Below are 22807 nucleotides of genomic sequence, written 5' to 3'. Positions count from 1 at the left end.
GCTCTCAGTCCCACAGAGCCCCACAGCACTGGGAAGGGGTTAAAGTGGGACCCCACCAGTCCCCCAGCCTAGGGGTATGCACTGCTTAGGGCAGGGAACACCTGAGGATGGGCTTGGTGTCCTGTCCCCCTAAAAAACATCACAGTGCATGGATGCTGTGGTTGCAGAGGAGTTTATTGGGGGTCCTTGACCCACAAGGGTGGGGGATTTGGGGAAGCACAAGGGGTGTCAGCCCGGTGCTGGTGCCACTGTCAGAGCACCTTGCCGGGGTTCATGAGGTTGTTGGGGTCCAGTGCAGCCTTGATGCTGCGCAGGGTGTCCAGCCCCTCTTGTCCCAGCTCCTCCAGCAGCAGTGCCCGCTTGCCCAGACCCACGCCATGCTCCCCAGTGCAGGTCCCCCCTGCTGCCAGCGCCCGCCTGCAGGATGATGAGGTCAGGGGATGGGGAAGTCCATCTCTCCATCCCCAGGTCCCTGGAGTGTCCCCATCCCCACCTGCCTAGGCGTTCAGCGAAGGCATGGACGCGCTGCGCCTCGTTCTCATCCTGGGTGTCAAAGACGAGGATGCAGTGGAAGTTGCCATCACCCACGTGTCCCACTATGGGGCCTGCAGGGGACTGTGGGTCAGGTGGGGTACAGTGGGGAGGACAGCAGTCCCCCAGCTGACACCCCCCCCTGCCCCACTGACCGGTGAGGCCAGAGTCCTGCAGGTCCTGCTTGGTCTCCACCACCACGTCGGGCAGGCGGGAGATGGGCACGCAGACATCAGTGGAGTAGCCCTGGGCCAGGCAGGATACAGCAGTGGCACCACAGCTCCACAGGGCACTGTGCCCCAGGGCAGAGCAGTGGCACCACAAATCCATGAAGGGCTGTCCCCCAGGGCAGAGCAATGGCACCACAGCTCCATGAGGTGCTGGTGCCATTGTCCCCATGCCTGTCCCTCACCTGGCAGCCAGGCCGCAGTGCCAGGGCCGCGTACCAGGCACGGTGGCGCATAGCCCAGAGGCACTCACGTTCCTCCAGCTCTTCCGCCCAGGCCAGGCTGGCGCCACCATTCAGCCGCACGATCTCCTCTGCCAGGAGCACTGGGATGAAGTGGATGGGACACGCAGCACCCCCGGAAATCCCAGTCCCCACCCCGGGCATCCACCCCACACCCTGGGACACCCATGATCCCCCCTGTCCCCTGCCACTGGGTCCCCCAGCACACCCCTGCCTGAGGAGGTCTGTACCCATCCTTCACCTTGGAACTCCCCAGTCTCACAGTCCCCATCCTGGGCACCCAGCCCTGTTTACCCTGTCACTGGTCCTGGGAACCTGTCCCTCTCCTCAGGACAGCCCAGGCTTGGGACAGGGGACCACATCCATGGGACCTCCGGAATGCCAGTCCTAGGCTCCGGGCACCCTCACTCTGATGACACCAAGGTTCCCCAATCCCTGGGCCTGGTCACCTATTCCTTGCTTCAGGATGTACCTGGCTCCCCATCCCAGGCAGTGGACACCATCACTTGCCCCAGAGCCATACCGCGGCCACCTAACACTGTCCTTCATGCCAGGACATCCCTGGTTCCCCATTCATTGCCCCTGGGCACCTGTGCCCACCATGGCCCTCAGCCGAGCCTACCTGTTTGCTGCTGCTGCTCAGCCAGGCCATGCCTGGAGCTGTGGAGCTCCAAGAGCAACGTGGGGGCCACCGGCAGCTTCATGTTGCTGAAGCGGCCGCAGGCACCCGCCATCACCTCATCCAGGAACTCTGACGAGAAGACAACATGAGCCCTGCCATGAGCACTCAGACCCCCAGCCCGAGTGCCAGACCCATTCCCTAGCACCCACCGATGCGTGCCACGGGCACGGCAGCCTGCAGGACCTGCACGGTGCAGTCCACAGCTGCCCGCACAGTCGGGAAGGTGGTGGCGGTGGCAGCGCTGGCCTCAGGCAGCGGGTGCAAGCGCAGCGTGGCCAGTGTGAGGAAGCCCAGGGTGCCCTCGGAGCCCACGAACAGTGAGGTCAGGTCGTAGCCGGCCGCCCGCTTCCTGTGTTGGGCTAGTGAGCGGGTGCTGGTACAGTCCGCACCCAGCCCAAACCCCCCCATGCCCACCTGGGCTGGCGCCCAGCGCCTGCGGTGTGCAACAGGCGCCCATCCGGCAGCACCACACGCAGGTTCAGCACGTTGGGGCGCATGGTGCCATAGCGCACTGCATTGGTGCCTGAGGCGCCTGTGGCTGCCATGCCGCAGAGTGAGGCGTCCGCGCCAGGGTCTGTGGATGGGATGGCACAGAGTGGAGATGGGATGGGCAGCTGGCATGGGGACAGAGACATAGGATGTCCCCATGAGACCTCGTGCTCTGCCCAGCCCTGTGCACCCCTGGTACCACTGGGACCTCGTGAGATCATGGCACCCACTCCCATGTGGACACTTCTGGAACCACAGCACCTCAGTGGTGAACCCCAGCACCCTTGTGGTCACAGCACACCCACAGGCACCCCCAGCACCCCAGTGCCACCATCCCACCCCAGACAGCCCCCCGTCTGTTCCCCAGTGCCCACATTACCGACAGGGAACCAGAGCCCGGTGCCACGCAGGTAGCTGTTGAGGGCCTTGCGGGTGACGCCAGGCTCCACCGACACGGAGAAGTCCTCGAGGCTCAGCTCCATGATGGCGTCCATGTGGCTCAGGTCAAAGCAGACACCACCCTGCCATGGGGCACCGCAGGGGGAGGGCACAGTGGCACTGGCAGCCCTGGGCAGGGACCGGGCAGGGGTCTGGGGTTTTGTACCTGTACGGCATTGACGCCACCCTCCAGGCCTGTGCCAGTGCCAAAGGGCACCATAGGCACACGGTAGCGGTAGCAGAGTGCAGCCAGCTCCTGGACCTGCCCCACTGCGTGCGGCCACACCACGGCGTCCGGAGGGGCACAGCTGGGGACAGGAGCATTGCTGCCACTGCCCCCCCCCTCCACAACCCTCACCCCACAGCCCTTCCACCTTTCCCCAGCCTCCTCCCCGTATCCCTTCTTCCCCAATCCAGACCCTTCCCCCCATTGCTCTTCCCCTCCAAGGACCCTCTCCTAGGGCCTTCCCCCCCATATGTCCATGTATCTCCCCATGACCCTTCCCCAACCCCAGACCCTTCCTCTCTCCAGTCACTTCCTCTCCCATGGCCCCAGCCTAGACCCTTACCCTTCCAAAACCCCTCCCTTCCCGATGGCCCTTCCCATCCACAGTGCTCTTCTTCCCCTCAGACCCTTCCCCTCCCCATGGCTCTTCCCCTCTCCTAAATCCCTTCATCTCCTCAACCCTTTCCCGCGGTCCCGGCCCAGGTACCTACACGTGCATTGACTCGTCATGCCCGTGTTGCTCCCGCACCGACATGGCCGTGGAGACGTTGGGGGTCCCCACCACGGCCCTCAGGGCCTCTACGAAGTCTGGGGGCAGCGGGGACTGCGGGGGGGAAATGAGGGTCCGACCTGGGGGCCACGGGCCCGGGACCTCCATGCACAGCCGAGGGCAGCGCGGTCACACCGAGATCCCTGTCCCGCCGTGTCCCATGGGACCCCCAAGCCCCTGCTCGGCCCCACCTTGGAGCAGTAGCTCCGGCGGCCCAGGGCCCGCCCCAGCCCCAGCACCCGCCGCAGGGACATGGCGGCTTCCGCCACGACAGGAGCGAGACCGAAGTGCGACTGGACCGAGACAAGAGGGAGACGGGAGCAGAGCCCTCGCCCCGCCTCTCCCGCCTCCGCCGCCGTCACCGCCTCCTCGGCGTTAAGGTGGCTCCGGCTGACAGGGCCGCAGCGCCGCTACACGGCTCCCTCCCTCCCTCCCTCCCGGTGAGTTCTCAGCCTCCCGCGCCTGCTCTGCCCGCAGCGGCAGCACCGGGTGTCCCCGCAGCTGCTCGGGTGTCCGGGCGCCTGGACACGACCGCCGGACCCCGGCCTGCGTTCCCGCCGGCGGCACCGCCACCCAAGGCACCGCGGACCATGCAGGGACCGATGGGGTTCCTGAGGAATGGTCCTGTATGTCTCGGGCTGTCAGCCTCTGGGGCAAAGAGAGCGGAGACGCAGCGGGAACTCAAGGGCACCCCAGGGAGGAGGAGCAAGCTCCAACCGCAGGGACAGATGGGTGCAGGGTTACCCCAGAAACCAAGGTCACTTTAGGAACCATAGGACGCTGTTCTGGTTTCGGTTGGGATGGTCGGTTTTCTTCCTGGTAGCTAATACAGTCGATGGCTGCGGGCCGAGGCTCGGGACACCGGAGCAGCCGCAAGACACTCGGTGCTGCCGCTGTGGGCCGAGCAGGGCAGGGGCGGGATCTGGGGGATCCTCGGAAGGGCCCCGGCCGGGAGAGACCTTTAGCCCTGGTGCGGGAGGCGAGAGGGGGTTAGTCAGGGGCGGAGGGACCCGTGTTGAGGCGCCGCGGCCCTGTGAGACGCCACCACCTTAACGCGGCGGAGGCGGTGGCAGCGGGGCAGGGGCTGGGCAGGGCCCCGCTCCGATCCCACTTTGCAGCGCTCCTGCCCCGGTTCAAACCCGCTGCGGTCCCTGCCCTGTCCTGGGTGAAGCCGCCATGGCCCTGCAGCGAGTGCTGGGGCGGGCCCTGGGCCGCCGGAGCTGCTGCTCCAAGGTGGGGCCGAGCTGGGACTCGGGCGTCCCGTGGGGCACGGCGGGACGGGGATCCCGGTGTGACCGCGCTGCCCTCGGCTGTGGGTCTCGGGCCTATGTCCCCAGGTTGAACCCTCCCGTCCCCTTCTGCCCTGATGAAGGCCCTTGCTCCCACCCCTTCTCCGGCAGCTTCTGTTGCCCCCGCCTTCGTGAAGACCCTGAGGGGCACGGTCAGGGCCCCAGCTGTCTCAGGGTGCCTGAGCCCAGGATCCCCGGGACAAAGATGGGAGCAGGTCAGGTCTGCAGAAGGGCCATGCACATACAGAGGAGAACGGTCTGGGCTAGAGAGGGTCTGTAGAGGGGAGTGGTGGGAGTGCCTGGGGAGAGGAAGGGACATGGTGGTGAGGGTGTGGGGCACTGGGCTCTGGTTCCCCATTAGTACTGTGGTGCATCAGGGGTGCCACAGGCTGGGGGTGCTATGGTCTATGGAGTCCTCTTGTGTGTGTGTGATGGTCCCTTGGGGTGCTGGCCTCTCCATGGTTCCAGGGGCACACCAGAGTCCTACCTCCTGCCTGCAGATGCCAGGGCAGATGCCTCACTGTGCAGCATGGCAGCCACGGGTCCCTCAGCCACTAACACAGTGCACTACTGCATCATGCTAGATGCAGCATCCCTGAAGACATTCAAGGCCAGGCTAGGTGTGGTTCTGAGCAACCTAATCCCATCAAAGATGTCCATACTCACTGCAGGGGGGTCAGACTAGATGAGCTTTGAAGGCCCCTCCCAACCCAGATTATTCTATGATTCTGTGGCCTAACATGCAATGTGGTGCTGCTGGAGGAGCACCAGCCCCATGCAGGAAGGGGATATCCAGCTACAACCTGACCCTGATCTTTGCAGGCTCCAGGGACATCCTGAGCTTCCTCACAGAAGTCACACTGCCCCTGCACCCATTGCCTGAGGCCACTGCCACCTTCAGAATCATAGAATAGTTTGGGATGCAAGAGACCTTCAATGTCCTGCATTCAAGACCATACTAAACCTACCCCATGAGCCCCAGTAAGATGCTCTAAGATACTCCCAGTGCCAGAACCAGCCCCCTGGAGTCAGGGCTGGGTGGCCCCACTACCCCCATTCATTTTCACCCCAACCTTCTCTTTCCTTTGTACCCATAGCCTCTATATGCTATCATCTCTTTTGGGGGGATGCCCCAGCCTTCCCAATGGGTTCCCTTCCCACAGCAGGCAAACACAGATATCCAAGAGATGGCAGGTTTCTAGGCAAACCTTTATGCTGTTGGGGGCTAGGGGGCTGAGTTCTGGGGGACTGTGACTCCATAGCTCTGGGAACCAGCAGAAGCTTCCCCTGCATTCAAAAGGCACCAATTTCGGCTTGCGTTTCTGTTACAGCTCATACAGGAGTTAAAACCAGAGAACATATAGGTCAGACCCTTGCTGCCCCAGGCCCCCTATAATCCCCTTATTGCCCTGGGAACACTTATCCAGAGCCTCTGGCACATAGTACAACCTGTCCCTGCCCCACCACATATGGTGGCTTGCACAGCATTAAAAGTCTGGCTGTTGGAGACCACTTAAGAGGCCCCCCAGCAGTGGAGTGGCCAACAGCATCATCCCAACTTGCCAGACACATCCCCATGCTGATTCAACAGGGACACGGCCCCATGGCCTCCAGGCTGCTGGGTTTTGAATGGAGAGAGGATAGCAAGGATGAGTGGCTATAAATCCACCCCCCCAGCTTTGCTTCATTAAGGGCACGGCTCTAAAACCAATCCTGGCCTCTGGCCAGAGGGAGGAAAAAAAGGAAGGGGGTAACGGCTGCAGCCCCTCACCCCTCTAACAGCAGAGCCCCAGACCCCCGGTGCATATGGGGAGTCTCTATGTACAAATCCACTTACACCAGGCAGAGAGGGATCTCACGGAGGGGATGTGTGTCTGGGTAACAGGGTGGGGGCTATGGGGATAGCAGCCCTGTGCCATCACATGGCTGCCAGCTGGCCCAGCACCATCCTGAACTGCTGCGTGCTGTTGGCAAGGTCCTTGACACGCTCCACCATGTCCTTAGAGGCAGCAGGAGAAGGGTAGTGGAGGGCGGCTGCCTTGGTGGTCACCACGATCTCCTTGAGCATCTCGCAGAGGAGGTTGCTGTAGTGCATCACCTTGTGCTGGACGTCCTGGGCCTTGGCCTGGCGGGACAGGGTATCCCCAATGAAGACGAGCTTGTGGGCGCTGAGGATGATGAACTTGCTGTGGGCCACAAAGATCTTGGGAGGCTGGTTGGTGCTGACAGCAGTGAAGAAGGCATCAACAGCATTGGTGAGCGTGGTGAGGTTGGCCTCACACTGCTCCAGGTAGAAGAGGAGAAGCTGGCGATCAGCGGGACACAGGGCACCCCGTGCTGGGCCGTAGTGCTGGGGAGGGCTCCAGTTGGACACGTCGTTGTCAATGGGGCGTGTCACCTCCTGCTCCAGCCGCTCAAACTGCTTCAGCTATGGGAGGGACAGGCGTGAGGCATGGCAGCCATCAAGCCAGTGCCTGATCCCCTGCCTGGAGCAACAGGCACAGCTCCCAGTGGCCACCAGCTCTGGGTGACAGCTGTGCCACAGGGGACACAGCAAGGTAGAGTGCCAGCCCCAGGACAGCCGTGCTGGGCTCCTCTCCTCCACAGCACTGGCACAGGAGATGAGCCAGAACCTACCATGGGGACAGCCATGCAAGAGGGGACCATGGTCCAGGCCAGTGGCAGGGGATACAAGGGCAGCAGTACCCAAGGACCCTGCCTGCCACAAGAGCTGTGCCCAGCACTGCAAACCCACCCCATTACCTGCTGGTGCTCCAGCTGGTCCTTACTCTGCCTGATGATGTTGCCTTTCTCCAGCAGCTCTTTCTGGGTCTTCTCAAACTCCTCCTTGCCCTGCAGGGAAGGAATGGGCATGACATGAGGGTCAGCAACACCGGCCTTGCTGAGACCAAGCCCTCCCCTGCCCTGGGATAACCCTGGTCTCCCTAGTGCTCAAGCCAGAGAGTAAAATCAAGATGTGGGCAGAAGAAGCACTGCGGCGGACAGAACTGCCTGATCCCCCCTCTTCCTGGGACTACCGGCACAGAACCCACTCTTAGGGAGCAGCTCCACTATCTGTGCTCACCTGGAGATGGACATAGTCGTAATCCTCCATCCAGCCGCTCTCACTGTTCTCATAGGGCCCGTCGGGCGACTCCTGGGCCAGCAGCTTGGGTGGGGAAGGCAGGGGCCGCGACTGGATGCTGCTGGCCTTGTCAGAAGGGTGAAGAGGCCCATGGCCACCGCTGTCTGCCGCCGGCTTTGTCCGTTTGAAGAGGAGGGAGGCATTGCCATGCAGGAAGGAGGCCAACTGCTTGGTGTCATCGGGAATGCTGCGCGAGTGCATGACAAAGTGCTCCAAGTCATCTGTGCCTGGCTTGCCACCGGCCAGGGCGCTTGGGGCCCAGTGGCAAGCGTCCAGCGCTTGGCCGTGCCGTGCCAGGGCCTGGTAGACCTCCTCCATCTTCTGCAGCTGCTTGCTGAGCTTGGTGTAGAGGGACCGGTCAGAGGCCTGGGCAGCATTGCCCACTGCCCCCCGGGCAAACTCCAGCAGGTCCCGGAGGGCAGTGCGGATGCCCTCAGCTGCCCCACGGATGCTGGCGGCATTGGCCTCCATGTGCTCGGGGCTGCGCCAGTTGGCACTGATGAAGGACATGAGGTAGGAGACGGCGCTGCCAACACCATGCTGGAGCTTGGCCAGCGTCTCCATGGCGGCATCCAAGTCCAAGGAGAACTCCTTGCCAGCTCCCTTGGCTGGCTCCTTCATGGGCACCACATCCAGCGAAGACGTGGAGATGTTGCTGCGGGTGCTGCCTGTGCTGGAGGCTGAGAGGCGCTTGGCATCGGCACCCTTGGCCTCACGATCCACTTGTGGTGGGACATCATAGATGTACTCGCCCTCTGTGTCCAGGGAGCCCTTGCCTGGAGCATGCAGGTCCCGGGGCACATCATACACCTCCTGGGACGAGAAGGCTGACCCGCCCAGCTTCTTGAGGCTGGGGGGCACATCATAGATCTCGTGGGAGAGCGGTGGATCAGGGGCACCTTTCCCAGCTGCCGGTGGCACATCATAGACATCCTCTGGCAAATAGGGCTCCTGCTGAGCCAGGAAAGGGTGGCGGGAAGGGTCAAAGGCTTTTTGCTTGGCGAAGGCAGGAGGCACGTCATAGGTCTCCTCCCGTGCCAGGCCATCGGGAACATCCTTGCTCACAGAGGGGGGCACATCATACACCTGCAAGGGCAGCAGCAGGCACCATCAGCATCATGGGGAGAGCCAGCCTGGGTCACACCAGCACACGAGTACACGCTGTGCCGTGCTAGGGTGCACATCAGTGCCAGCTCCAGGGATGCTAGAGAGTGCTGTAGGAGCACCAAGATGGAGCCATGCCCCCAGGGATGCCCCTGCCCCCAGGGAGGCTGGCACAGCACCCTGGCCTCCCACATCCCCTTTGGGGTGGGAATCACAAAGTCCTAGAGCAGGCCAGGATGGAAGAGACCTTGAAAGATTATCCAGTCCAGCCTCATCCCCTAGATGAGATTATCTAGAGCCCTGTCCCCTCACAGTGCCAGGGAGGCTAGCAGACTCCTGGGGATGTTGTTCCAGGGTATGACTGTTCCCTTATATAGTGTCTTATTAAGAGAAGCTGGGATGTCCTCAGCAGCACTTACAGTTTGGTGCAGGTTCTTCTCCACGCTGGGGGGCACATCATAGATCTCCTGCTCTGGGTCCTGCCCATTGGGACCCTTCACTGCCATAGGTGGGGTGTCATAGACCTGGAGGGATGAGACACAGGACTGCATGTCAGGGATGGTGTGAGTACCCACCTCCTCCCAGGGACCACTGGGAAGAATGGAGGTGCCCAAAACAGCACCAAGGCTCACGACGTGCGCAGCTCTGGGTGCCATTTGTCCAGATCAGGATCCCATGCTGTGAAAGAGCACCTCCCTGCCCCCCGACCAGCCTCACCTCCTGGCTGAACTGGCTTGGGACACCCCCTCGGACAGGCGGCACGTCATAGATCTCCTGGGAGCCTGTGGAGAGGAGGTGACGAGGGAAATCGTACTCATCCTGCTCGCCCTTGGGGGAGTCGTAGATGTACACTTGCCCCACACGGGTGGGCACCAGCACCTGCAAGAGGGAAAGGGATGAGGTGGGACCACCGAGCATCCCCAGCCTGCCTTTTCCCCCCACATCACCACTCCAAAACGCAGCAGCAGGGCTGGACAGATGGGTGCTGTGATTGTGTGGCACCAGTAAACCGGTGCCCACGGGAGGGCGCTGCCTGGCCAGGCTGCGCTGCCAGGACCGGGATGATCTCACCGGTTATTTATAGCGGCAAGCCTCGGCCGGAGACAAAGCCCAGCGGCGGCACGGCCGCAGCGTGCGGGAGGAAATGGTCGGTTGGGCACGGAGCTGCCGGCAGGGACCTGCTAGCGCCCGGCGGGTACAGCAGGTCCCTTCCCATGGCTCAGCACCTCCCACCTTGCTGTACCATGGGAACAAGACAGCGGCACAGAGCCAAACCCAGAGGGCCACGGCACCCTGGAGCAAGAAGGGCTGAGCCACTGGCAGAGATGACGGGCTTGTCCTCCACGTAAAATGCTCCCCATGCACTGGCAGTGATTTGGCAGCCCCACCGCCCCTCACCGGCCATTTCCTAAGGGGTTTAGTCAGGGCAGCATTCCCAGAAAACACGATGCTGAAAACACCTTGCTCCTCTTCCCCAGAATGACGTGCCTGGGAAGGGGCAGAGCCAGGAAGAGCCCAGTATCCAGGATGCAGCCGTTAGGCTGACCTGGACAGGGTCCCTGTGCTGGGGACCGGCTGGTGGCTCACCCTTGCCTTGCCAGTAAACCCAACTGGCAAGCACTGGCAGGACCCTTGGCTTGGATGGGACATGCTGGCACTGGCTGCCTGCCCCTGCTCCCACAGTGCCATAGCCACCTCCATATCTGCAGGATCTGGCAAAGGGGCATTTCCAAGCAGTTCTTGGGTTACCAGCAGCTTATGCCTGTACCAGTCACTGGCAGAGCCTATACGAGAGACGAAGAGGACCTGAGTGCCAAATGCTGTGCCACCCTCAGCTGGGTAGATGACACTAACCTGAGCACCTCAGCCAGCACAGGGACCCCCAACAGCACACCCACTCCTGCCTGTGGTACAGGCAAGGATGCCCACACACCCCCCGTGATAGACAAAAGGAGTGCCCGCTCCCACAGACAGTGGTGGGCAACTAATAGCCCTGTAGCCCTATCAACCACTTTCTACCATGAACCACAGAGAGCCCCACAATCACACTACCACCTCCAGTCCCCCCATCCTACCTTTCCTTGGGGCTTGTGCCCTTCCCAGCTCCTCATGTCCAACGACGGCGGTACCTGGTAGATGTCTTGAGCCTGACTGGCTGACGGGGGAACCTGGTAGACATCCTGGGGAGGGCTGGTAGAGCCCCCAGGGTATGCCTCTGCTGCTTGGCCCAGTGAGGGGGGCACCTGGTAGATCTCCTGGCTGGGGCTGGGGAAGGCATGGGGAGGTGTCTGCTTCGGGTAGGCAGGCGGCTGCTTAGCTGGGGCAGGTGGAAACTGTCCAGTAGGTGCCGAACCTGGGTACAGACCCTGCTGTCCCATATTGGGGCCTGGCATCAGGTAGACGTTGTCCCCTTGTGGGGCATAAGCAGGGTGCATGGGTGTGTACTGCGAGGCGGGTGACAGCGGGGTGAAGCCCCCTTGGTGGTGGTAAGGCAGAGACAACTGGGACACCAATGGCTGCGGTGGTGCCGGTCCCTGCGCAGGGCCAGGCACTTGCTGCTGCTGCTGCTTCTTGTCGTACATCCCCACCAGGATCTTAAGGCGGTTCCCGGGGACGATGCCCTGCCGGCCGTGGAGCGAGCAGAGCCACCAGCCATCCAACCCTTGTGTGTTGCGCTCCAGCACCGTCATGATGTCGCCCTTGCGGAAGGAGAGCTCGTCCGGGGACTCGGCCACGTTGTCGTACAGCGCCTTGGCCAGCACGTTCTGCAAGAGAGCCCCGCGCCGGGGCGGTGAGCCGCGGGGAGTCATCGCGGCAGACCCAGCACCAGGACGAAGCCCCGCGGCCTCTGCTGAACGGGTCGCACCGGCTGGAGCTCTCTGCTCCAACCGCCTTTTCCTTCCCGGCTGGAGTTCAACCCATCCTTCCCAGAGGTGGTGCTGGGAAGGGGATGGGCCCCTCCACCTCCCCGGTGTCGGGGGGGGGGGGCCCTCCTCCGCTTCTCCCTCCCCTTCCCGCCGCCGCCGGGGAGGAAGTGCCATGGCGGTGAGTCAGCTGCGGCCATCCCCACGCCAGCGGCCACCGGGCCCCTTCCGCCACGGCCACCCTCATGGCGGACGCGAGCCGTGCAGCCGCGGCGTGCCCGGGACACGGCACGGAGCCCTCTGGCCTCAGCCGGTGCCAGGGCAGCAGCGCAGGCTGCGGCCTGCCCCGGGACGGCGGGTCTGGTCCGACCGGCTCCCTCCCGGCTCCGCGGGTCTCACCGGCCGCCCGGTTCCACCGCCGCCCCAGTGGGGAGGCCCCTAGCCCGGGTGGGGTCCCTCCGCGGGGCCCCGAGCGGACAAGGCCTCCCCGCCCCGGCGCGGCAGGGCTAGGCCAAGGTCACCCGAGGCGGCTCGGCCGCCCTGAGGAGGGGAGGGGGCCCCGACCGAGCTCTGGAGGCGGAAGACGGCCTCCCCCGAGCTCCGCGGTGCCGGGGCCCCCCGTGAGCCCTCACCCCGCTGCTCCGTGAGGAGCGCCCCCCGCCCCGGCTGTCCCGCCCGCGGGCCCGCTCACCAGGTAGTTCATCTTCCCGCGGGGCCGGGCGGCCCTAGCGCCGGGCGGCCAGGGGCCGGGGCCGGGCCGGGCTCGGCGGGGCGGGCGAAAGGCGCGGCGGCGGCAGTGGTGCCGTAGGGATCATTATAGCGCTTGCCCGCCCGGGCCCGGCGGCACCGCCCGCGCCCATTGGCTGGGCCCGCCCCGCGGGGGCGGGGCTTCGGTGGGGAGGGGCGGGGCGGGCACTGGGATGGGGCTCGGTACCGACGGCGGGCGGGGGACCCGGACCGCGACCGGGACCGGGACCGGGACCAGGACCAGGAGGGAGGGGACTGGGACCGGCACCAGAACCGGGGGGGTACGGGACGGGACGGGACGGGACGGCGGGGGGTGGACCAGCAGCTGGGGGCGTGCCGCCGTGCAGGTAGGGTGCAGAGGGGGTGCGGTGATGTACACTGGGGGTGTAATGGACGTACACGGACATGTGACAGGCAGGTGTGCTGGAGGGTTACATGTGTGTGACGGGTTCGGAGCACATACATGTGTGTGTAAGGGGCGTGTAGCAGGGGAGGTGTGTGTGAAAAGTGTGCAACAGGCAGGTGTGTAATGGGTGTTGTGAGCATGTGGTGGGTGTTCATCAGCAGAGGAGTACCGGATGGGTTTAAGGGGAAGGTGACAGGTGTGTGTAGGTACAATGAGTGTGTAAGGCAGGGGGTGATGTGTGCAGTGGAGGGGGTGTGTTTAAGTGTGTGCAAGGGCTTTCTCTCAGCTGCATGTCCCACCCCAGCCCAGTTGCTGATGCAGGGTAATGATCCATTGTGGCACAGCATGGCCCACCAGACAGTGTGGCACACATGGCATGGTGCAGCACACGAGGCACACGATGGCACGTGGCACACTGCAGCGTCCGGCACGCTCCCCACCTGACCTGTTCCAACAGCCCAGGCACGTGGCCCACAGGCGCCCTGGCAGCCAGGCTTGATGCTGCCCCACATGAACTGCAGCTCTGCTGCTGGCATGCACATGGAGCCAGGAGTGGGCTGGGAGGGCAGTTGCAGGGCAAGCAGGGAGCTCATGGAGGCACGTGTCTGAGCTGCAGCAGCATGAGCTGCGGGAGGTGTGAGCTGCATGGGCACAGATGAGCTGCAGGACACGTAGGAGCTGCAGTGGAGGCACAGGACCCGTATGACATGCACAGCCTGCACAAGCTGCAGACACACATGTGGCCCAGCACAGGAGCATGCAAGAGCTGAGTGGGTGCATGGGACTTCATGTGTATGTGCCCAGAACCGGGGGGAGATCTGGGAGTGGCCAGTGAAGGTGCAAGGCCTGTGCACATGCAGAGAGCCAAGCAGAGGCACACGGGGCTGGCCAGCAGCCATGCTGGTGCACACAGGAGCTCCAGAGCTGCAGGGCCATGGAGCAAGCTGTGCATGCCGAGGCAGGCCAGGAATGTACCTCCGCCCCTGCACATGCTCCTGCCGTGGCATTCCCTCTCAGCTGTGTTCACCTCAGGGGTTACCTTTGGGTTGTACCAGTGTGCTGCAGCGGAGCCGAGGCCACACTGCAAACACATGCGCCACCACAGAAAGCAAGGCTTGCTCTGCTCCCCAAGAGCCACCACCACCATCCCCTGGCACCAGCAACCTCCCTGTACCATCCCCTGCTTGGAGGCAGGATCCCCAGTGAATTGCTGGCAGAAGGGGAAATAGAGGCACAGCCAGGGGTACGAGATATGTGGCACAGGGTATGCGGTCACACCGCAAACCACAGCCACCCCAGTGGTGCAGCCAGAGGACTGCGGTTTCCTCTTGCCAGTGGCAGCGGTGACAGTGCAGGGAATGAGCCCCGTGTGCAGCCCTGGGATGGGTTCTGAGCTCCACAGCCAATCCCATGAGGCCGCACTGTGTTTGCTTTGGAACCCTCGAGCCTGGTGAGATTCTACTGGGCTGGCAGCAAGGGTGTCTCTTGGGATCCCTGGGATGATCCTGCTACTGCATGGCTTCAGGCAGGTGCTGAGGAGCCACAAGCTCCTTGCTTTGGTATTAAGGGATTTTATTTCCCACCCTCCTTGTGAAGGGATCAAACCATCACCTGTCAATCGTCAATCCTGGCCATTTTAGGTGCATTGTAGCCAAATACATCAGCTGCCAACAGCTCCTGCATCCCCCTGCTTCTGCAGCCATGCACTCGGTGGGTGACAGGCACCAACAGGCCTTCCTGTAGCTTCTCCAGCTTCTAAGAAAATGAAATGCCAGAAAAGAGGATCAGAATTGGAGCATTACAGGGGCCCTGTGCACGCTGGGGATGCTCAAAGCTGGGTTGGTTGCAGGCAGTGGGGTATGGTGAGGGCCTCACATGGTGATTCTCCACCGGCTATAGTGGATGCAGGGTTGGGGGTTTTGGGATGGATCCTGCTTGGGATGCAGGTTGCCCCAGCAACAGTTGCTATGGAAGACACTTTGGTGGCAAAATTTCCAGCCATATTCATGTGTCTGTCACTGTCTCTGGGAGAGTCTCTGGTGTCCAGCGAGCCAGCTCTGCACCAAGCAGGCTGCTGCTGTTGTTCCTGTGCCTAGCCAGGCTTTTCCTGGCATGGAAATGTGTTGGAGGACTGCAAAGTGGAAGTTAAGGGGCGCACAGTGGGCATACATGGGACTGGGGGAGCAGGTGAGTGGTGCTGTGCCAGGTTAATTGGCTAATTGGTGATTAATGCCCCATCGACCCTGCTATGCCCCAACCACCAAGATGGGATGTGTTGTAGTGATTCCACACCTGGGGCACAGCTCTGGTACAGTGGGACATCCCAGGGAAGGGGGCACACTGGGGGAGCTGGAGCCATCCCCAGTGGGAAATAGAGGCTTTGAATGGAGCTGCCTGCTCCTGCCTACAGCACTTTCCTGCAGCCCTGCCAGGGCTGTGCTTCGGAAAGCTGCCTCCTGCCTCCTGGAGCAGCAATAGGATTACACGGGACTGAGTCTCCTAGCAATGAACAGAGAAATAAATCCTGTAAGGTAGGATGGGATTTATTAGCTTTCAATATTCTGGTAATAATGAGGACATTTCTCTTGGCTTGTATTATCACAGGACCCAACAGGATCACAACAAGGATTTATCCCCACGCCTCTCTATGGTGCAGGGCTGGTTTTAAGCTGCAGAGGAGACTGCTCACTTCTCCAGGGAGCAGCAGGATGGTGGGAACAGGACAGCAGGGCACACCCTCATCTCCTGAAAAGGTGAGGTGGAGTGTGGGCCTAGGGCTCTCCCAACAGTAGTGGCTCTGTTCATCTCCCTGTTCATCCCCCAGTGAGGGCTTGGCTATGCCACCACTGCCGGCTGACCTTCAAACACTAGTGCCAGCACCCACCAGTGTTTGAGTTTGCCCCGAGTGGGGACCCTCCCATGGGTGGGAGACCCACAAACCACCCCATTAGTCTTGAACCCACCGCAGCCACGCTGTGCTGCTGGATCACACATTGCTGCGGGAAAAGACGTGGGAGAAGCTGAAAGTAGCAGCTTGGGGAAGAGGATGTGGTGCCCCCAGTTCCATCAGCCCCTCCCAGCACCAGGACCCCATGGGGACCTGCTGCCCCACAGCAGAGGTGCCTCCTGGGTCCAGCCACACTTTGCCCCATGGCAGCCTGGCCAGCCCAGAATCCCATCACAGGCCTGGGGATGGCCTGGCAAGGTCCCATGAGATGCACCGTGAGAGCCAGACGTGTTCCTGTATCCCTACCACCTCAGCAGCTGTAAATACACACCATTCCCTGCCCTGTAGCAGGCTCCCCTGGGCAGCCTCCCCAGACCCCACTGAGCAGCTTCATAACAGTTTCACTGCAGCTCTGGAGCATGGCCCCTGACCGATGGGGCACACAGACACAATCACTGCCTTGTCTGGGGCCCAGCCACACAAGGGGCCCCTTCAGGCAGGCAGGGAAGGGGGAGCTCCCCGGGGTGAGGTGATGCTTGGGGCCATGAGGGACTCCTTGCAGTGCCAGAGTCATCCCCAGCAAATGCCCTGAGTGGGTTCTGACCCACAGAGGACACATGGAGCTTCCTGGCTCGAGGTGGGAACATCTCAAAAGAAGGACCTGCATCTCCTGCAGGATCACCATCTCCCTGCAGAGTGCTCAGGGCTGGAGGGGATGCCGAGGGCTGGCCGGGACCCGGGCCACCCCCCTTCGTGGGAAGGTGGCTGGGAATGGAAATAGCAAGGGGGGGGGGTTTGGCTTTGGCTTTTTGTTTTTCCTTCCTAAGCAGCCAAGCTGTTTTCTGGAGACCTGTAAATCACTCCTCGTCTTCAGGAAAGAGAGGCGAGGAATACATGATCCAACCAAGCAAAAACGTGGGACACTTGGGAGCTCACACGGAGGAAGCCAGGAATCAGCCCCAGGCTGAGGCTGCCCCGGCTGTCCCACAGACCCTGTCCAGGCTTGCCGGGCTGGGCGCTGGGTACCACAGCCCAGCTCACCTCCAGGATTCTGGGAGTGGGGAGCCTGGCAGAGAGGGGAGCTGAGGCTCTCGGCCACGGCCATGGATCTGCACTTTTCCAGCAGGTCAGGTTGCTTCCAAGACTTCAAAATTTTCCACATTTGCTCAGCTGAAGGGAAGGAAAACCCCCAGAGAAGAGAGGCCGGAACTCTTCTGGAGAGCAGAGCTGGGGCTGGCAGGCAGGGTCCTCTAAACTGGGGGTCACTCATTTTCCCAGTTTACCAGCATGCCCGTGGAGGCTGCACTGGCCAGACCCCACTAACACACTGTTAGCGTGTGTGGAAATCCAGAGGCATTCCTCCAAGCCACCCAGAGCCTGGTGCTGCTGCAGGCCCCTCTCTGGACACAGGCTGGAGCTCTTCAGGGCTTTTAAGAGCAGGGCTGGGTTTGGTGCCTCTGGCCTTTGGGTTCTCCAAAGGTTTCCCTGTTGCATCTGCCAGCCAGGAGCCCTGAGCTGAAACCTCCCCACAACAGTGCCCTGGATGGGGACTCCGGTTGTTTTTGCAACCAAAACCAAAGCAGCAACTGGCTTGGGAGCGTTTCGAGATGAAAACCTGTCATCACCCCCTCGTTTTGTGTCCAATTTCAGGCTCGTTGAAGCAGGTCTGTAACAGCTGATTCTGTACAGAACAGGCTGCAGCTCTCCCCAGCACGTGGTGTTTTGTTCTCATCTATCCTGCAACACGGCCACAGAGCAAGGGCTGACTCAGCAGCTGACACGTGAGTCCAAAGCTGAGACCATGCTCAACGCCATGGGCAAGGGGCCAGTGCAGCATCGCTCAGCCTGTTAGCAGGAAGGATGGGGCTGGTGTTGCTTTTCCCCCTGCCACAGCACCAGCATGGGCTGCCCACTGAGCAGGCTCTGAGCATCCCGTGGGGAAAAGCACCTTTACTCCAAGGACAAACACTGGGAGCTGCCAAACTCAGCTCCAGATCAGAAGAATGGCAAGATGATGGTGTGCTGCTGGCCTCCAGCTCCGTCTGCTCCACACTCAGGTGCCTCTGTCTGCCCTCCCAGGCAGCTTCACTTGCTGAATGTTCCTGTGTGGCTGTGCTGTGGCAGAGATTCCTCACTCCTGCAGCATCACTACAGTATGATTACATTGTCCCCATCAACCCCCAGTTCTGGATTTAATCCCACCTCTAAGCAGGGATTTTCACTGTCACCATCGAACACTTCTTACTATATGCAACTGTTCATTTCTCTGTCATCTGATTCCCACACAAACCAGCATGCAAGAGTGTCAGGGTGGAATACTTTATTCACATGAATGCTTAGATCCTGGCCCATCCTGCCTGCTGCAGCTGCTCACATCTTCTAGACAGAATGAACGAGGAAGGATTTCTTCATAAATGACTACTACTGCTGAACCCACGACAATCAGCTTGCTTAATGCACACCCCCCCACCTCCCCCCAGCATCATGAGACCCCATAAGCAAGGAGAGACAGTTCAGCTCTGTCCAGGCAAGAGCACAGCGTGGCGGGGCAGGGAGGCTGTGGGGCTGGCAGAAGGGCTCCAGCACACAGCTTGTGCATGCACAGCACCATTAAACCTCCCTGCAGCTCCACCCTCAGAGCTGAATATGCTGGCACCCCCCCAGCCCTCACAGTTCCTCCTGCTGCCAGAAGCAGCAAGGGTTGGCAAAGGATGGGTGCCACCATATCTTCTCCATGGAAAGCTGCTGCCAGAATCTCATCCTTCTGTCACCTTCTGGGCCATTTAACCCTCAAACTGGCCCCTTCCCACAGACTAATACCCTCCCTGAACTATTGCATTAAAAGGAAAAGCCTGTACATTGAACCATACAGGCTGAGTCTTGGGTAGAGGTTTCCATGCTCGGTGGTCCAGTGGTGGCTGGCAGCCCCCAACCAGCACTCGGGCACAGAAGGGAGCAAGATCCCCTGAAGCCATACACAGCACTTAGGGCTTCATCCTGCTCAGTCTCAGGTCGCGTTCGATTTCAAACTGCCTGTGATCCACGCGCTCCAGGAATGCTTTCCTCTCGATGTACCTGCAGGGAGGCAGAGGCTGTTAAGCAGTGCCTGTAGCAGCCAGGGCTGCCCCCAGCCTTGGGGCACAGCTGAACCAAAGTTAGGAGCAGGGAGGGAAGGCATCATCTGCTTCCCTCCCTGTCTCTCCATGAGCTGATCAGTGCACTGAATGTTTCCCATGGACACAAGAACTGCCCTGTGGCCTGCTGGGTGTCCCCTGGGGGACTCACAGAGGCCTGGGGTGAAGGGATCCTGCAGGCTGGAGATACAAACTGGCTGGTTCTGGTTCCAGCTCTCCTCTAGTGGCTAAGAAATCAGAATCCTAGCCTGTTTTGTGTTGGAAGGGACATCAAAGCTCATCCAGTTCCAACCCCCTGCCATGGGCAGGGACACCTTCCACTAGAGCAGGTTGCTCCAAGCCCCATCCAACCTGGCCTTGAACACTGCCAGGGATGGGGCAGCCACAGCTTCTCTGGGTAACCTGTGCCAGGGCCTCAGCACCCTCACAGGGAAGAGCTTCTGCCCAAGATCTCATCTCAATCTGCCCCCTGTCAGGTTAGAGCCATTCCCCCTTGTCCTGTCCCTACAGGCCCTTGTCCAAAGCCCCTCTCCAGGTTTCTCGTAGCCCCCTTTAGGCACTGAAGCTGCTCAAAGGTGTCCCCAAAGCCTTCTCTTCTCCAGGCTGAACAAACCCAGCTCTTTCAGCCTCTCATCAAGCAGGGGTGCTCCAGCCCTGGAGCATCTCCATGACCTCCTCTGGACTCGCTCCAACAGGCCCACATCCTTCTTGTGTTAGGGGCCCCAGAACTGGATGCATCCCTCACAAACAACTTGAACTGGCTCAGGGAAGGTCCTTGGCAGAGAGGCAGCTCTGACGCTCCTCCCTTGGGCCCAGGTGACCCTGTAAAGCATTTCAAACCCAACCACAGGAACACAAGCCACAATACAAGCTGGTAACAGGCACATGGAGCATTAGGGACACAAACATCACAACTCAGCAAGCCTGCAGCAGTTCAGGGATTCAGCCCAGGGGCTTCCCTGCCAAAAATCAGCTCATAACTGCTGCTGAGCATTTACCTCTCTCCCTCTCAGCACAGCACCTGAGTGCTGCAAGGAAGAAAGCAAGCACGCCTGCACGTGGAAAAGCACCTTGCCACTCATTAATGGCATGCAGATGAATTTTAATGTACTTTGCTGCAACCCTTGCCACAGATAGCCCGGGGCTGTGCTACTAATTAACCTACAGAGGGAGTGAAATTGCAATTCAAAACAGGAGCTGTAATTGAATCATCACAATTGTTCTGCATTTGTTCCAGGGCGGCAAGCACTCGGCTATCATGACAAGGTCATACACTCCATACATTTGGCTTCTCTGTGCCCGTCACTTCTTTTCCTGCAGCTGGTGCCTACTAACCAGAGAAGCCTGCTGCTTGAAAGCAAGACTGAAAGCTGCAGGGAAGTGAGCATCTGCAGATTTTCCAGGCTCCAGGGTGGTGGGCAGCATGCAAGGATGTGCCTAACACCCACCTGCACGGGAAGGCTGAAGCCCCTTCCCACCACCAGCAGCAATCCCTCAAGGACAGAGGGCTTCCTCTGTCCTCCTCATTTGGTGATGAGGTCTCTGCTTGATGCTACATACATTGAACTGGCACTGAATGTGCTCCAGCACCAGGATGCCTTCACCCTTGCTGCAAAGGACAGCCCTGATGCTCCTGCCCACCCAGGCATCACTGGAAATTAATTAATCCAAATTAATTTCAGCGAGTGATTCCCCCGAGCGGATGAACAGCCCTGCACATCCCTACTGCCACCCCATGCCCCACTGCAGCTGACACAACTGGGTCAGCTCATCTCCGCCGGGTGTGAGGGCAGGGGTGTAATGCAGATGATGCGCTGGCTGTGAGGAGGTATTTTTCTGCACCCCTCACTGTCAGAAGCTGGATTGAGAGCTGTGGCCCCCTCCCAACACTGGTACAGGAAAGGCAGGCAGGGGAGTATTTGCTTCCCTTTATCCCTGCAAGCAGGGAGGTGACCTGCATCCTGGGGCCAGGCTCGGAGAGGCCACAGGAAGGAAGTCAGAGGGGTCACATTGAATATTAGTGTGCCATATTGCTGGGCGTGTGGTTTTCCTCCCCCTCCACCGCTGAACACCAACCACAACCACAGCTAGGGAGGCGAGGGACAGGGGTTACTGCTGGCAACGTGGGAGCACCTGTACTGCTTGGGCAGCAACAACCTGAGCTACTGATTTTGAAGCTCTTTAAGCTCCTGTGCAATACCATTCTCCCAACCCCAGCAAGAGGTCAGCACCTTCCCCTTCCTCCTCCTCAGCTGCTGTGCCTCTGATGGGCAGGGACTGGCTCCTGGGGGATGGATAAGGATCATGAACCAGGAATGTGGTCTCACTGCCACTGGGGCAGCTGTGCATGGAGTAGGTTACCCCGTGGTGTTGTCCTTGGCCAGCCACAGAATAACACTGCAGGGGCTGGAGCAGACCCTGCAGGGCACTGCTGTGCATACATAGGGGTTCATGGGGCAGGCAGCCTGGGAACAAGCCCAGCTGGCTGTACAACATGCACACAGAGGCTGGAGGTGCTGATGGACACAAGCAGGGAAGCAGCAGCTCTGCAGGGGTGGCAGAAGCACCCTCTGCACCCCAAACCCTGCACCTGAGACACAGCTCCACCTCTGGTTCCCAGCCTGGCTCGGTGCAACTGACAGCAAGGCCGTGTCAAATGGCAGTGTAAAGAGCACGAGTGAGGCACAAACACCCGTCCTGCACTTATCTAAATAACCTTTGCTACCTGAATCAATAGTTTCCTGTAAATTATCAGCCGGTGTGGAAACAGGGCGGCTTGATCCACAGAGGAGGAAGGTAAATTTGTGGGAAGAAGAGGCTGTCCCTGCTAACCAGGGCACCTGCAAACTGCCCTGGGGAGGGTTTCACTGGTGCTGCCTCTCCCCTGCCAGACACCACCAGTCATGAGCACACGGGGCCAGCCCAGGGCTGCTCCCCACTGGGGCTGCCCTACAAAGGTGGCCCAATTACGAGGCCACTTCACTTTTCCATTTATAAAGCTCATCAGAGACATCAACAGCAAAGGGGACAGCTGCCTCTGCTCCTTACTTCACCCTCCTGTCAAATCCAGGACAGGCCCTCAGGATCTGACACAATCTGCACAAACCCAGATCCTGCTGCAGGGACAATGCAAATCACTGTATGGGGCTTGTGATAAGACGGGTGGAAAATCAGAGGCAGGGGTGGACACAGCCACAGGGCAGCACACATTCCCTCTGCCTCGGGAATCTGGGGCCAGGCTGCAGCCGGCTGATAACCAGCAACAGCATCAGAAACGTGCCACAGTCCCAGAGAAGGGTTGGAGAGGTCCGACGCACGAGGAGCTCTGGGCTGTGAACAGCAACTTCTGCAAGGCTACCAGAAAAAAGAAGTTCAGCCTGCCTTCCCTTCTGAGCAGATAAAGAAAAGCCTCTTGCCTTCCTCAAGACATGCACGGATCATCCCTGCATTGAGCAGGCATGCGTGGCATCCAGCAAACAGCTCCAGGAGCAGGTTGTGGCTGTCCTGGTCAGGCAGACTGTTAGTTACAAAGCAGGACAGAGGTTTCTAACGTATGTCAGCACCAGGGATTAAAGGCAGCACCCGCTCCCTCCTGCCTGGGTTGAAGGGTTAACAACAGCTCCTCACAGTTTTTATAGAGATGGGTAAATGATTGCTCACTGTAGGCTGAGCAGAGCCTATGTTGTTAAAGGAGAAGAGGTAGCTGTGGAAGGGACAACAGGCTCTCCTGCAGAGTGACCTGAAGCAGGCAGCAGTGGTGTCTGTGTGCTCTGCTCCCCGGGCAGG

At 60.6% G+C, this 22807-nt stretch overlaps 3 protein-coding genes across 5 annotated transcripts in view; all 3 read right to left on the bottom strand.

The window, feature by feature from the left end:
* Positions 1-156: 156 nt before the first annotated feature.
* Positions 157-3726, bottom strand: LDHD (lactate dehydrogenase D). Of its 2 annotated transcripts, none has more exons than XM_062609246.1 (11): positions 3577-3726; positions 3327-3439; positions 2776-2917; positions 2551-2692; positions 2097-2256; positions 1832-2031; positions 1623-1751; positions 944-1083; positions 687-777; positions 494-605; positions 157-417 (listed from the first exon to the last, which is right to left on the bottom strand). In XM_062609246.1, the coding sequence occupies exons 1-11, from the start codon at positions 3637-3639 to the stop codon at positions 252-254; spliced, it is 1458 nt and encodes a 485-aa protein (XP_062465230.1). In that variant the 5' UTR covers positions 3640-3726; the 3' UTR covers positions 157-251. The 2 variants fall into 2 exon arrangements, with proteins under 2 accessions (XP_062465230.1, XP_062465231.1); XM_062609247.1 differs by having other exon boundaries at positions 944-1071.
* Positions 3727-5862: 2136 nt separating this feature from the next.
* BCAR1 (BCAR1 scaffold protein, Cas family member) lies at positions 5863-12599 on the bottom strand. Of its 2 annotated transcripts, XM_062609245.1 has the most exons (7): positions 12479-12599; positions 10999-11688; positions 9641-9802; positions 9343-9447; positions 7760-8905; positions 7438-7527; positions 5863-7102 (listed from the first exon to the last, which is right to left on the bottom strand). In XM_062609245.1, exons 1-7 carry the CDS (start codon positions 12488-12490, stop codon positions 6593-6595), a joined length of 2715 nt encoding a protein of 904 aa, XP_062465229.1. In that variant the 5' UTR covers positions 12491-12599; the 3' UTR covers positions 5863-6592. The 2 variants fall into 2 exon arrangements, with proteins under 2 accessions (XP_062465229.1, XP_062465228.1); XM_062609244.1 differs by lacking the exon at positions 12479-12599 and having other exon boundaries at positions 10999-12069.
* A 5593-nt stretch (positions 12600-18192) lies between these two features.
* The window catches only part of CFDP1 (craniofacial development protein 1), a 65876-nt gene continuing 61261 nt past the window's right edge, over positions 18193-22807 (bottom strand). Inside the window, exon 7 of the mRNA XM_062609241.1 lies at positions 18193-18962. Within this exon, the coding sequence (XP_062465225.1) occupies positions 18872-18962 (91 nt within the window). The 3' untranslated portion in view covers positions 18193-18871. The remainder of the gene's footprint in view (positions 18963-22807) is intronic.

This window comes from Pezoporus occidentalis, unplaced genomic scaffold, assembly GCF_034315485.1.
Source record: "Pezoporus occidentalis ecotype Australia unplaced genomic scaffold, CSIRO_AGI_Poc_V1 ctg135, whole genome shotgun sequence".
Classification (NCBI taxonomy): Eukaryota; Metazoa; Chordata; class Aves; order Psittaciformes; family Psittacidae; genus Pezoporus; species Pezoporus occidentalis.
Note: the sequence above shows the minus strand (reverse complement) of the source record. Positions and strands in the feature narration are given on the sequence as shown.

Excerpts from the sequence above, each read along its gene's own strand:
- BCAR1 (XM_062609244.1), bottom strand. The coding sequence starts at position 11,964 with ATGGCACTTCCTCCCCGGCGGCGGCGGGAAGGGGAGGGAGAAGCGGAG. Across the intron at positions 7,528-7,759 it reads ACGACTATGTCCATCTCCAG|GGCAAGGAGGAGTTTGAGAA; the intron begins GTGAGCACAGAT and ends CCTTCCCTGCAG. Across the intron at positions 7,103-7,437 it reads ACCAGCTGGAGCACCAGCAG|CTGAAGCAGTTTGAGCGGCT; the intron begins GTAATGGGGTGG and ends TCCCTCCCATAG.
- LDHD (XM_062609246.1), bottom strand. The coding sequence starts at position 3,639 with ATGTCCCTGCGGCGGGTGCTGGGGCTGGGGCGGGCCCTGGGCCGCCGG. Across the intron at positions 2,918-3,326 it reads CATGACGAGTCAATGCACGT|CTGTGCCCCTCCGGACGCCG; the intron begins GTAGGTACCTGG and ends TCCTGTCCCCAG. Across the intron at positions 606-686 it reads GCAGGACTCTGGCCTCACCG|GCCCCATAGTGGGACACGTG; the intron begins GTCAGTGGGGCA and ends AGTCCCCTGCAG.